At 41.2% G+C, this 15,571-nt stretch overlaps 1 protein-coding gene across 13 annotated transcripts in view; it reads right to left on the reverse strand.

Moving 5' to 3' along the window:
• Positions 1–15,571, reverse strand: part of LOC123767335 (protein nervous wreck) — a 103,076-nt gene that overhangs the window by 49,594 nt on the left and 37,911 nt on the right. For all 13 annotated transcript variants that reach the window (XM_069312962.1, XM_069312961.1, XM_069312972.1 and 10 more), the window contains exons 4-6: positions 11,515–11,600; positions 6,375–6,519; positions 4,998–5,134 (exon numbers count right to left, since the gene is read on the reverse strand). In XM_069312962.1, the coding sequence (XP_069169063.1) occupies positions 4,998–5,134; positions 6,375–6,519; positions 11,515–11,600 (368 nt within the window). The remainder of the gene's footprint in view (positions 1–4,997; positions 5,135–6,374; positions 6,520–11,514; positions 11,601–15,571) is intronic.

Consider the following 15,571-nt stretch of genomic DNA (forward strand, 5'->3'; position numbering starts at 1 on the left):
CTCCTTCACACATAAACATATACAGTATTGGTGCATTAGATTCATTTGAAGGTTCACAAACTATCTGCGGGAAATTCAAGGCAAGAACTGTAATCAATTTTCTGTACAAAAGCAGTGTTTAAAGGAGCTGCTGTACTTTTATTACATCTATATCTTATTACATCTATATGACAATGTCAGACCACGGAGGAAAAATGAAACAGGAAATTTCCTTAAGTACTTTCGTATATTAAATACATCTTCAGAAGGTCACGTGTTTATTTTCGTGATATACACACATCTATATCTTGTAAGCTGTCACATATTAAGCCTCCAAGAATCATCGAGTGATCTGGACCTGAACGGTTTCAAATCTTGAGGTTATCTTAAGGTTATCTTGAGATGATTTCGGGGCTTTAGTGTCCCCGCGGCCCGGTCCTCGACCAGGCCTCCACCCCCAGGAAGCAGCCCGTGACAGCTGACTAACACCCAGGTACCTATTTTACTACTAGGTAACAGGGGCATAGGGTGAAAGAAACTCTGCCCATTGTTTCTCGCCGGCGCCTGGGATCGAACCCAGGACCACAGGATCACAAGTCCAGTGTGCTGTCCGCTCGGCCGACCGGCTCCCTGAGCATGATGGCTGACTATCACTCGCAACAGAGCACGGAGGCTTTTCAAGCACCAAAACAATGCAGACATTGTTTGTTTTCAGTGCAAGAAATAACGGATTCAAGCGAGGAAAGCAATGTCAGGATAGGAGGAAGCGAGAGATAAATATGGTTCATCATTACAAAAGGGAGCATGGAAAAGAATGTGAGAATGAAAACAGACTGTTCTTGCGATTATCTACACGAAGTTCAGCTTCCACCATGACGTGCTTGTATAGCGGTTGAGGGAGGGGGAGCATGTAGAAGAGGAGCATTGTTAGGGGTGAGAGGAGCATATAGCGTCAGGGAGAGCACATGTGTGAGGTGAAAGGGGAGCATGGCGTCAGGTGTAAGGGAGCACACCAAACTCGCATTATTTGGCCACAAACACACACACAGCTCAAGATGACAGCTACAAGTGGGGACAGACAGTGGGGGTAAAGTTACCACCGCCTGATAGGAATATCATGCAAGAATAGGGCCAGAGTGGTGTGCTGCCCGTGAAGACGCCAAGCTTAATATCACACATTAACAAAAAAGTAGCTAACTTCAGTGGCTTCAAGACACAAAAAAGTATTCTAAAAAAAAGAGGTATATTTTAAAAAAAATACTGTGCAAAAAAAAAAAAGTGTGAAGAAAAACTAGGCTTATGAAAACATAATACTTTTTAAACCTTGCTTGTAATATCAAGTGTATTAGTAGTCCAATATTTATTATTTTTAATTTTGTTTTCATCTGGCATCCAAATTTTCTCTCTGTACTAATGGGGAATGAAAGCCACACCTGTGATACTCTGAAAGAGAAGTCAGGGTTATATAAACAGCCTCAGGCCACAGAAGAGAATATGTTAAATTTTGCTTTTTTTGACACCAATTTCTGTAAATGTATAGCTAAGGTGGCTCCTGTGTGGGGGGTAGGGGTGGGGGGGGGCGAAATACACAGGCTCGAAATAGTTTTTTTATTATATTTAAAAAATATTAGTTCTTAAATATGGAATTTAATTAAAACACTTAATGTCATCTATATCCAATCTGTGTAAAAATGTATTACTTTGTTGTTAATTTGATTTGTTTAAGCTCCATACAGTGTTGTATATTTGCTTGAAGTTTAGTTTACTTTATAAATAAAAATATAGTTTTTACTTACACTTGTATATATATATTTGCTCCAGCCCATTTTTTAATGGGGCTTCGAACTGGGGTCAAATTCATTTTTTAACATTTAATTATAAAATCTATAGTAAGATTATTCAACACGCCATCTTAATTTTTTTCCAGCCAAATTATCCTGTAAATGTGATCTTAACGAGTAAGTTGGGTGTTGTCCTAATGACCCAGTTTGTGTTATATCAAGGTTAATGACCCACTTTGTGTTATATCAAGGTTAATGACCCAGTTTGTGTTATATCAAGGTTAGAGCGTCTTATTAAGGCTACAGTGTCTTATTAAGGCTACAGTGTCTTATTAAGGCTACAGTGTCTTATTAAGGCTACAGTGTCTTATTAAGGCTTCAGTGTCTTATTAAGGCTACAGTGTCTTATTAAGGCTACAGTGTCTTATTAAGGCTTCAGTGTCTTATTAAGGCTATAGTGTCTTATTTAGGCTATAGCGTTTTATCAAAGTTACAGCATCTTAAGCATCTTAAAGGGCTACAGCATGTTATCAAGGTTACAGCAGTTTATCACGGTTACAGCGTCTTATCGAGATTACAGCATCTTATCAGTTACATCATTTATCAAGTTTACATCTTAACAAGCTTACAGCGTCTTATCAAGGTCACAGCGTCTAAGTTTTCAGTTCATTACTTTCATCTGTTATCTGGTTCACTCCTTACAAAGCTGTCGATTCACTGATTGCATTTTTGGCCACTCCTCTCTCTGTATCCATGTTGGGATCTAAGCCCCTATAGAACCAGTAAATATATTCATCCGCGTTCTCTCCAGAGCGCAGATATCAGAATGATCGGGGGCCAGATTCACGAAAGCACTTACGAAAACACCTACGAACCTGTACATCTTTTCTCAATCTTTGGCGTCTTTGTTTACAATTATTAAACAGTTAATGGAGGCTATTTAGAACAATAACAACAGTTGAATGGGAAGTTTTCATGCTTGTAAACTGTTTAATAAATGTAACCAAAGCCGTCAAAGATTGAGGAAAGATGTACACGTTCGTAAGTGTTTGCGTAAGTTCTTTCGTGAATCTGGCCCCTCAGATATCTCCAGATATTGACCTTATCCGACCAATATCGATGTAATTAACTTTGACCTAGTTTTTCGCCCCTAAAGCCACCTGGGAGGAGCCTATTAGGATCATTGTAGCAGTATGATTTTGATTCGAAATTCATTGAGCAAAATGTAACGAATAATTATGTTTTCAAGGCGAAAATGATTTTGCAAGGTCAAAAGAGAAAACCAACCAGTAAAAACATCCAGTGTGTATTAAAACATAGGGAATTAAATCACACCTACCGGTGGATAATCCTATTTTGTTCAAATTTTATGGAAGTGAAACAAAAAATACATTGCTTAGTTTATCTCATCATGTCTTAAATACAGCCTATTATGTAAATATATATATCTATATATATATATATATATATATATATATATATATATATATATATATATATATATATATATATATATATATATATGTGTGTGTGTGTGTGTGTGTGTGTGTGTAAATCACGAAGTAATTAGCATGTGATGAACAATGTGACAGTGTATGTATATATATATATATATATATATATATATATATATATATATATATATATATATATATATATATATATATAATATGTGTATATTACAATAATGCTTTGTTAAATATCTTATCATATAGATCAGAAGATTGATAACCATTGCGAGCGTTCATACCTGTTATGAACACTAAATAGGTATTATTCATACCTATTATGAACACTAAACTGAGTGGAACTTGTAATCAGGCAACTTAAAGTTTTAGTCCTAAGATAAGAGAGATAGTCAGCATTCTAGCCCTACACTATGAAGGGATAGTTACATCCTTCAAGTCAGAACTAGGAAGGGATAGTCACAACGTTCTAAAAAAGTTTATATATATATATATATATATATATATATATATATATATATATATATATATATATATATATATATATATATATATATAAAATTTATCATTTAAACCACATATGTAAAAAGCAAACAAGGAAAGAGTTACATATGCAATAAATTCAACATTTAACTTCACAGTGCTAACAATATAAAACATCTAATATTCGAGAAAAAAAAGTATAAACTTTTTAAATTGATGTTTAAAAATAAAAAAGTTTAAACTGATGATTTACAAAAAACTAAACTGTAATTCACTATGAACGAGACTGGTTGTCGACCAGAGGTAAACATTTGACAATCTGTTCTATGGAAGTGCCACTCCGTAAAAAAATTACAACGGTTTTGCCTAACAAGAAACGCACTAACCCAAGCAACCCACCTAAACCTTTGCGAGGCCGATCCATATTAAACGTCAGTAATGCGATATTATATTGTTATAAAACGTTGTGTTTTTAACGAATTTTTGATTTCCGTTAAAAATTGCGGCGTATTGGGTGAAAGAATGCGTTGGAAAGCCTAGCATGATGGACTATTAGGCAATAATATTGTGCTAGATTATTTGTTGGTCAAGTTTACCTGTTACGCAAAAATTGTGTATTAATTTTGAATGATGGATACAAAATGAAGAGTGAGGAATTATAAACCTTGAGACGTGTTCTTCAGGTAAGACATTTTAGCCTATATTTTATTTCTTTGGGCCAAGTGATTGCTAATTCGGAAGGCCAACAGCTTCAGCCCGTCGGAGTTTCTTAATCCTTGCCTTGCAAGACCGAAAATATTCTGTCTTTTTAACAAGTGTCATATAATCAGCCTGGAGCAGGCTTCAACAAACGCACTAGTAATCTGGGGCAGGAGACACTGACGGCAAAGGACATTTCACAGCAATACTTTTGGTGACATATTTGAAGAAGGGCATAACGACCTTCCTCAATTTTGGGATAGTGCAATTAGCCTTCACTACCCTCATACCCCAGCTTACAATCCCTGCCTCGAGGAATGTGCTCTCACTCCACTAATTACTTGTATACCGAAGACATTACAAACACACACACTGATATATACATATATATAAGAGAGTGAAGGGACGACGACGTTTCGGTCCGTCCTGAACCTGGGTCGATTGTGAGAATGAAGCAATCGACTTAAGAATGGTCCAGGACGGACCGAAACGTCGTCGTTCCTTCACCTTCCTAGTGTGTGGTCTGGTCAACATACTTCAGCCACGGTATTGTGACTCCTCGCCTGTACATATAAGGGAGTGAACTTACTTCTCCTCGGCGGCGCTGGCCTTCTCCCTAGCGTCGTGGGCCACGTGTTCCTCATCGTAGTAAACCTTCTTGGTGCGGTCCAGCTCCTGCACCTGCGTCTGCACCTCGCTCTGGATCACCTTCAGCTGGTCTGAAAACTGCGCGTGCAGAGAGAAAAGGATTGTCATCTCACTCTTTTGGGTGATGAATGGGGAATGAAGAGGGGAAGAGGTAGATGAGTGTTTCGCATATGTCTAATCTTATTTTGGTGTTGTTGGTAAGGATATCACTTGTGATCATCTGGTTGTGTGCGCAATATGTTCCTTGATGCGGGCCTTGCTGTTTGCGTATTGTCAGACACCTTGAAAGAGATGTTGTCTAGTGAGACTCTAGTCTATATGCACTGGGATAGTTGGGGCTGATAGTTCCCAGGTGGGCATGTAAAGGCATAAATGACATTTGTTTCTCTGAAGGCGTTTCGCTGGGTGTCGGGAGACTGCTTCATGATCAGGAGAAACTCCTATAGAATAGTTTAATGGCAGTTTCATCAGAGGTAGCATTGTGGTTCACCTATACCTGGGCGATACCTGGTTGATGGGGTTCTGAGAGTTCTTCTACTCCCCAAGCCCGGCCCGAGGCCAGGCTTGACTAGTGAGAGTTTCGTCCATTAGGCTGTTGCTTGGAGCGGCCCGCAGGCCCACATATACCTGGTTGATGGGGTTCTGGGAGTTCTTCTACTCCCCAAGCCCGGCCCGAGGCCAGGCTTGACTTGTGAGAGTTTGGTCCACTAGGCTGTTGCTTGGAGCTATTGGAGCTATGGCTGCTTGGAGCTATATGTTGCTTGGAACTGTTGCTTGTTGCTATCTTTTAATATCTTCGACATATCAATTAAGAGTATCCGTTCAACTTACTCTACAGTTCCTCGTTCTCCTGCTTCCAACAGGAGCTGTGTATGAGGGTACCGGTGTTATAGGCCTCAACAACACTTCACTTGTACCTGTCAGGCTACTCACAGTGAGCTTCACGACACATTCCTGTGATGATTTCCTTAGTGTAGACTGCAATTCAAAGGCCACCATTCCTATCCTAGACTATTAACTTCATTTAAACTGTAATAGTTATATTCACACTTTTGTTAAATACAGAAAGGCTTGCTTCAATGTGAATATGTTTTAGTTCATGTACTTTATTGACATTTAAGGTCTGAAGACTTATTCTAGGAGAATTAAAAACGGAAGAGAAGAGAGAGGAAAGGAGGAAAGGAAGGAGGGAGGGACGGGAAGTAAGGAGGTATTGTAGTGAGGGGGAACGAACGAAGGAGGTACTGAGAGTAAGGAGGTGGTGAGAGAAAAGAGGGGAGGTACTGAGAGAGAGAATTAAGAGGGCAGCCCCTCTCACCTTCTTAGCCAGGTGGATCTTATTCTGGCGGGTGAGCTTCGCGTCCTCCGAAATATTCTGCTGGAAGACCTCGACGGCTGCGAGTCTTGCCTTCCCCAACTTCTCCGTCTCGTCCAGTACCGTCCGCCACACGCTGTACACATTCCTGCAACACAAGAACTCTCCTTACACGTCTCCTGCAACACAAACACTCTCTTTACACGTCTCTTGCAACACAAACACTCTCTTTACACGTCTCTTGCAACACAAGCACTATTTTTCATACATCTTACAACATTCACCTGTTGGAAATCTCTTGCAATAGTTGTTTGAAAATTGACAATTGTTTAGCAGCCCTTGCAACACACGCTCATTTGTTTTACAGCTCTTGCAAGACGCTCAATTGTTCAACAGTTCTTGCAACGCGAGCTAAACGGCTTAACAGCTTTTGGAACACACATTCCACTGTTTGCGTTGCTCATGCAACGCAATTAACTGTTCACAGATCGTGCAACACAGTTAACTAATAACAGTTGAATAACACAGTTAACAGTTGGATAACTGTTAACAGTTATTCAACTGTTAGCAGCTCGTGCAACACACGTTCAAATATTAACGGCTTTTGCAACTGAATTTCAACCGTTAACAAATCATGCAACGTGTCGGAATGTCTTTAAATCACGGGACCTTGGAATTCAAAATAAATTTGTGAATTAGTGCGCCCACGGACTAATTTGAATTTGTAATCAAGTGAAGGGATATATATAAGTGCGAGTAATGACTTAATTGGTGTGTTAATCAATGAAGAGCAATGACGGCTGAACTAATTTGAGTAATTTCATGAGTGGGAGAAGCCTCATCTCGCGCCCATTTTTCTTCAAAGCGAAAATGAACATCGAAGGATTCAGGATTCAAAATCATAGAGTAGCATACGCTATTTCCTCATCTATTGCTGGAAATAGAATTTAACCTAACGATATACATTGCTGTGACAATCTATAACGAACCCTTTTATCTGAGGAACCCTTTTATCTGAGTTTACCTGAGAGCCACTAACTAGTGGCTCTCCTGCGGCTTATCAAACGTTCCCCCATCAATTTGTCCTGATGATTATTTCAAGCTGACAAGTACCATTCATCATGTATAAGTGAATGTGGAAAAAAATTATTTACATAATACGCTAGGGAGTTACACCGCTCAATTTTGTAATGGTTCATGTTAGGTTCGTCGATGGAAATATTAGTTTGGAAATTGGGATGTATATGTTTGTGGAACACATTTACTGGTAGCATAACACATATGGGATTGTTGGATGATTTTTAGGTTAGGTTAGACGTATAAGAATGAGTTTTGGTGGATATTAATAGGAGTTGCCTTGTCTGTGAAAAATGGGCCTTTCAAATGGGCCTTTCCTCCGCTAATTATCGCAGTCATATCACAACGCTGATCAATGCACATACGCACACTCAACATACATACACATACATGCACATACACACCCCAACATACTCACACACACACCCAACATACACGCATCACACACACACACACACATACACACCCTCGCCTCTATTAAGGATCTCAAACACGAAACCTGCAACAGACTCGTCTCATTAGGAGGATTATCAAGCGTATCTGAGCCCGACATTTAGAGGTTCCCAACCAGTGACGAGCACTTAGGAGAATTAGAGCACTGGGTGCTTAAGAGCTTTTGATTGTAAAAACACGGGGGAGAGGAGTTGAGCTCTTGAACGATGGGATTTCATTATTGCTGTGAACATTTTCCGTTATTGTCCGTAAACAGAATTAAACATTATTTTTTGTGTTGAATGCACAAAAGACACCGTCATGGAATTCTTCTAATGTTGCACTGTTGTTTTCCGCTCTATCATGTACTGTTTCTGTAATGCTTTTGTTCGTCAACGGATTTTGTAGCCTAAGCTATCCTAATCCAGCCTAAACTTAACTAGACGCAAACTAAGAGTAACCAAAACTAAGTTAGCCTAACCTATTCAAACCATCCGAGCCTAACGCAGCCTAATACACGCTAACATAATGATATACAGCCTAACCTATTGAAACCATCCGAGCCTAACGCAGCCTAATACACGCTAACATAATGATATACAGCCTAACCTATTCAAACCATCCGAGTCTAACGCAGCCTAATACACGCTAACATAATGATATACATACAGGTTTGATAATCGGAAAGTCATCTTCATATAAGGAAAATGTCCCCCCCCCCTCCAAAAGCTTCCCCAACATCTGGAAGAAACCTGTCTCGTCTGATAAGCATTCAATTCTCTTTTGTTTTTAATAGTATGTTTTTTATATGTTTACTAACGGCCATCTTCTCCACCCATTCACGTTCCCATCATCCCGTGGGGAGACTTAATGCTCCGGCTTCTGTGTGATATCAGCAAAGCTCTTTCAGAAAAAGCTTCTGATCCCTCTAAAAAAAATGCAAATCCTTCACAAAATGTTTAATTTGAAAAAATATGAAATGTATAATCTATTGTCATTTGAAAAAAAAAATGTATATAGTGTCAAATACCAAAAATATATGGAAATTTTTTGAAAATAAAAAGTGTTTCCAAACTGTGATTAGCAGTCGACGAGTTGGCGGGAACGCGGCCCTCGGAGCGGGAAAATATTCCCATCTCTGTTTTCCGAATGTGAGCGCGGGCGAGGATGGCCTGTGGAAAATTCCTTGATACTGAAAATGCCTAAAAAAAATGTTGTGTGTGTGTATTTACTATTTGTATCTTCAGAATTGAGTTTTTTCCCTCTTGGACCCCGTCATTCTAACCAATCTATTTCCTCTATTATATCTACTAGATATATTTCTCTAAAGCGCGCGCACATACACACATACACGCACGCACGCACGCATGCACACACGCACACACGCACACACACGCACACACACACACACACACACACACACACACAGGTGAGTACACACACACACACACACACACACACACACACACACACACACACACACACACACACACACAGTTAATTGTGCGTACAGTTGATTGACAGTTGAGAGGCGGGACCAAAGAGCCAATGCTCAACCCCCACAAACACAACTAGGTGAGTACACACACACACACACACACACACACACACACACACACACACGCGCGCGCGCGCGCGCGCGCGAACACGTACGCACGCACCAAGCCACCCATCCAATGAGTGCAGAAACCTAAGGAGACAAAAGCAGTTCCGAGAAGTGTGGCAGCAGGCCGCCAGATGGCCTCCGCAGCATAACATATTGTTGAGCAGGTGTTTCTATTCTGAGTATACCGGTGGGCGACAGCCAGGGGGGAGGAACTGATGTGACGTCACCAACGATTGAACTATCTCGATATAACTACACGATGCATATAACGGAATTTAAAAACATGGTGACTGTTGCACGCTCAAAGGAAGAATATGCAGCGAAAAGTTGAAAAATAATATAAGGCCAAAGCAGAAATGAATTGATAGAAAAGACAAAACTGCAGGAAAACTGACTTAACAACACGGTAACAAGGTAAAAGGTCAGTCCTAATGACCATGGTATATGGTCATGGCCAGTGTCAAAGGTCATGCCCGGCCCGAGGCCAGGCTTGACTTGTGAGAGCTTGGTCCAACAGGCTGTTGCTTGTAGCGGCCCGCAGGCCCACATACCCACCACAGCCCGGATGGTCCGACACTTCTTGAAGAAAACTATCTAGTTTTCTCTTGAAGATGTCCACGGTTGTTCCGACAATATTTCTTATACTCGCTGGGAGGGTGTTGAACAACCGTGGACCTCTGCTGTTTATACAGTGTTCTCTGATTGTGCCTATGGCACCTCTGCTCTTCACTGGTTCTATTCTGCATTTTCTTCCATGTCGTTCACTCCAATACGTTGTTATTTTACTGTGTAGATTGGGACCTGGCCCTCCAGTATTTTGATAATTAGTTGATATCTCGTCTCCTTTCCAATGAGACATTAGAAATAAATTTTTCAGTGTCAGAGTAGTTAGCAAATGGAATGCACGAGGAAGTGATGTGGTGGAGGCTGACTCCATACACAGTTTCAAATGTAGATATGATAGAACCCAGTAGGCTCAGGAACCTGTACACCAGTAGATTGACGGTTGAGAGGCGGGACCAGAGAACCAGAACTCAACCTCCGCAAGCATAAATAGATCAGTACACACTAATATTGAAAACAATCGAGGACATTCTATTCGCTTTCAAAAACGAGTCTTGTACTAGTCGAAGCCTCGTGACGTCTTTTGAGAATACTTACCGACTGTCAACATCGTTCCCGACGACCCTCAAGCCTAATGTTATTGACAAGGCTTCCGTGACTTGACGCTAAACCTCCCTTGAATATCTGTGTGAATTTTTAAACTTATGCATCATATATTTTGTATATATCAGAGCTTGCGTATCATATATCTGTATATTTAAACTTATGTGTCGTATGTGGGTGCGTATATTTTAACTTACATATCGTATGTATGAATATTTGAACACTAGTTTCTTATACCTGTGTATATTTGTCCTTGTGCTTCGTGTATCTGTATATTCCAACTCGTTTATTGTGTGTGTATATACTTAAATCTCTCTCTCATCGATCCATCTTGAAAACCAAGGTACTAATTAGCTCCCTACCGCAGCACGCCTGACCCTGTCTGTGTATGTAAAAATGTACAGGTGTGTGTGTGAGGTAGAGAAGGGGTACAGGTGTGTGTGTGTGGGGTAGAGAAGGGGTACAGGTGTGTGTGTGTGTGTGTGTAAGAATGTGTACTTGTGTGTGTGTGTGGGGTAGAGAAGGGGTACAGGTGTGTGTGTGTAAGAATGTGTACTTGTGTGTGTGTGTGTGTGTGTGTGTGTGTGTGTGTGTGTGTGTGTGTGTGTGTGTGTGTGTGTGTGTGTTTGTGTGTGTGTGTGTGTAAGAATGTGTACGTGTGTGTGTGTGTGTGTATATACCGTCTCTGTGCTGATGCATTAATGAATTTGCAATTCTGGTGTGTACTTTGGCTCACCACTTATAACGACCGCTTACGAATGAGTACACTGACAATCATACTGATTGACAGTGACTTACCATAACACACTTACTGACTGAAAGTGACTTATTAGCACACATGGAGACTGACAGGTGACTTACCATGCCTCTGAACCATCTTCCAGCCTAATGTCCGGTACGCAAGCAATTTTGCGGTTCTGGTAGTTAGCAGCGATCTTACACAATGCCTGTTGAGAGAGATGAAAGAGTATTAGTGCTGATGAGAGAGAGAGAGAGAGAGAGAGAGAGAGAGAGAGAGAGAGAGAGAGAGAGAGAGAGAGAGAGAGAGAGAGAGAGAGAGAGAGAGAGAGAGAGAGAGAGAGAGAGAGAGAATTATTACAACAAAAATTGAAAAATGTGGAAGAGGCTTTTGGCAGTTGAGAGACACTAAAAACTAATCAAACAGATAAAATAAGAAATACAAATTTGCGAGAGACACAGCATTGAGAGAAGAAACGTACACAAAGAGAATAGGAACGAATTTGGTGGATAGGATAATGGGTAAGTGGGTTTAAGGAGAGGAAGTAAAGGAGAATGAAGGAATCCAAAATATGGAATAGGCAACAGTGGGAAGGTGTGTTTGTGAGTAGGTTAATGAAAGGGGCCCATATTTTACCCTCACAGGATGGGGAAAGGGAACGGAGAGAATGGAGAAGTAACAGAGATATTTGCCCATGAAAAGTGGAAGGTTTAACCAGGTCATATTCATCTTTCACTCAACACTAAGGTCGTACTCACATTCCAATCGATCATTCACTCACGGCACTGGTAAAAGGTTGAGGCTTCCGGCCGGTGACAAATCACTATTCATCCATTCATTACATACGCAAATGAGCAGGGGGATAAACATGGATCAGGTTAAACTTATTAATTCACCATTTACTCACCACGCGGGGCAGGGAGAGTAACAGATTAAAGGTTTAAACCTAACCCTTCACTCAAGGCGTCACTCAAATGATCCCCTGCATGGAATAAAAGGCTACTAAATTTAAGCAAATTCAGTTTTCTCAGCTGGGGTACGCTTAGCCTAGCCTCTGCGACTCTCTCCTGTGTTGCGTATACTTATCCAGGAGTTTACCCTGTACACTCAAACGACTTGGAGTCCACTCACCACAACAATCTTGAAATATTTATCCTCCGGAACACTCTCTTAGACTCATGGATGTTTATTAAGGTCACCACAATAGGTTATTGACCAACCAGCAAGTGTATTTTAGTTTAGACCCTAATGCAGGACTAGCACTTTATGTATATGTACTTATCTCAGTGAATATACACTGAAAAGCGAGGATACGCCAATCCCTGACAATTTTGGTGCCTATCAACCTTTGGAGGGTTATTAAAACCACATCAATTGCTTACTGATCGACAATCAAGTATATTTAAGTCCTGAACATAATCCAGGACTAAATTAAACTTTCAATGTATATATTCAACGGAAAGCTAGGTGCTTCTCAATGTATATTGTCATCATGTAAAAATATTTAAAAAAAATCGGTGAATTGCATAAAACGCTGCGACCTCTCGGACCGGAGGTAAGTGCAAAAAAGATACAATTGATCACTTCGATCACTGCAACAAGATTGCAGTGTACCTGCCATGCTGGGCACCAGAACACACTGTTCAAATGACAACTTCTTGTACAGCAATTAGTTAACAGTAACATAGTGATAATGGCAGCCAATGAGACCCGTCAGGTCGATATTATCTGGCTCTTGCGTTGAGTAGCAGTTAACACAGAGGACGGCACACAATACCTTCCTCGCTGACACTGAGGGTGGCACATGTTGTTGTTGTTATAGATTCAGCTACTCTGGGACAAGTTTCAAGTAGCACGGGCTATGGTGAGCCCGTAACTTACCTGGCTCAGGACCGAGGCAAGTAGCACGGGCTAGGGGTGGCACAGAACACCTTCCCCGCTATGTAGTATTTAAGATAAAGTAACGAGGGGGAACAAGCAACTCTCACTAATCTCACCCTAATGGAACCTCATCACCATCTGTAATGTAATTGAATTTCCTCCCCATTTTCTGTTTTACATCAGTCCGCCATGCTACCATTCTCTCTCAGGGTTAAAAATGGCGCCTAATGGCTTTTGGATCTTACACAATTTCCAATGATTTTCATGCTTATCACTTCGGTTCGTAGAGACTTGAAGGAAGATAAAGTTTTCTAATGGCTTTTCCACCCACTCTCCGTTTGTTTCAACAAGTTTCTGAAGTGTTTTGGGTTGCAAACTAAATTTGATTTCAAAATGGAAATAACTTTAGTCGTAGCGACTTAACATAAGTCACTGCAATACAGTCTGAACTAAACACGTCTAATTCAATCTTGTAAGTTGTAAGCCTAGCGTGGGACAATACTAACTGTCTCGTATGGGCCAAAAGTTTATAGGCTATAATTCATTTTTTTATATTTTTTTTTATAAAGTTCGTAATCTAAATCTTTATCAGCAATTATGTAAAGTCATCTTTTAAAACCTTGAGTTAGCCTAAAGTATAAACTATAGCAGGGAACTTTAGCGAGAAAGTCCAAAATATTTTAAAACCGCGAACTGACCCGCCAAAAGGTTTGCTCTAGCAAATGGCGGGAAATTAGCCAGTTGTATCGGCCCAGCGGAGCGGAGTGTCTTCGGGGTAATCAGCTAATGTGTGTGGTTGGTCTTTGTCAGTGGTGGAGGTTGGTCACTTGACGTGGCCTCAGTGGTGGAGGTTGGTCACTTGACGTGGCCTCAGTGGTGGTGGTTGGTCACTTGACGTGGCCTCAGTGGTGGTGGTTGGTCACTTCACGTGTCCACAGTGGTGGAGGTTGGTCACTTCACGTGTCCACAGTGGTGGAGGTTGGTCACTTCACGTGTCCACAGTGGTGGTGGTTGGTCACTTCACGTGTCCACAGTGGTGGTGGTTGGTCACTTAACGTGTCCACAGTGGTGGAGGTTGGTCACTTCACGTGTCCACAGTGGTGGAGGTTGGTCACTTCACGTGTCCACAGTGGTGGAGGTTGGTCACTTCACGTGTCCACAGTGGTGGTGGTTGGTCACTTAACGTGTCCACAGTGGTGGAGGTTGGTCACTTCACGTGTCCACAGTGGTGGAGGTTGGTCACTTCACGTGTCCACAGTGGTGGAGGTTGGTCACTTCACGTGTCCACAGTGGTGGTGGTTGGTCACTTCACGTGTCCACAGTGGTGGAGGTTGGTCACTTCACGTGTCCACAGTGGTGGTGGTTGGTCACTTCACGTGTCCACAGTGGTGGTGGTTGGTCACTTAACGTGTCCACAGTGGTGGTGGTTGGTCACTTCACGTGTCCACAGTGGTGGAGGTTGGTCACTTCACGTGTCCACAGTGGTGGTGGTTGGTCACTTCACGTGTCCACAGTGGTGGTGGTTGGTCACTTCACGTGTCCACAGTGGTGGTGGTTGGTCACTACACGTGGCCTCAGTGGTGGAGGTTGGTCACTTCACGTGTCCACAGTGGTGGTGGTTGGTCACTTCACGTGTCCACAGTGGTGGTGGTTGGTCACTTTACGTGTCCCTGAGAACCGGTCATTTAAAATAACCGTTGAATACACACAAAAAAATAACGAAGTACTATCGACACAATTGACTTGAGAATGGTCCAGGACGGACCGAAACGTCGTCGTCCCTTCACTTTCTAGTGTGTGGTCTGGTCAACACATTTCAGCCACGTTATTGTGACTCCTCGCCTGCATAACGAAGTACATTGTACTTGTAGTACAAATATAGAGATGCGTAGAATACAACTGTAGACTAGAAGTCTAGAGAATACACCGTTTTGAAAGACTATTCGTAAATACATCAGTAGCTTCAGTGTTGAGTACAAGATTATTTCAAGACAATCTATACAACCTATGTAAGACCAATACTAGAATATGCAGCTTCGGCATGGAATCTGCACCCAGTAAAGCACAATATTTAATTAGTGAGAAATTCTGTACAATACTAATGCCTGAACTACGAGGATATATTTGTGAGAACTAAACGGCCCAACCACAGAGAGGAGAAACAGAGTGGGATATGATCACGACATATAAGATACTTAGGGCAATAAAGAAGGTGGACAAAGACAGTTTCTTTAAATTGAGAGAAAGTAGAACAAGAGGACTTGTTCACTTGAACATGTGGAGTGCACTAAGTCGTGG

Source organism: Procambarus clarkii, chromosome 74 (assembly GCF_040958095.1).
Source record: "Procambarus clarkii isolate CNS0578487 chromosome 74, FALCON_Pclarkii_2.0, whole genome shotgun sequence".
In the NCBI taxonomy this organism is placed as follows: Eukaryota; Metazoa; Arthropoda; class Malacostraca; order Decapoda; family Cambaridae; genus Procambarus; species Procambarus clarkii.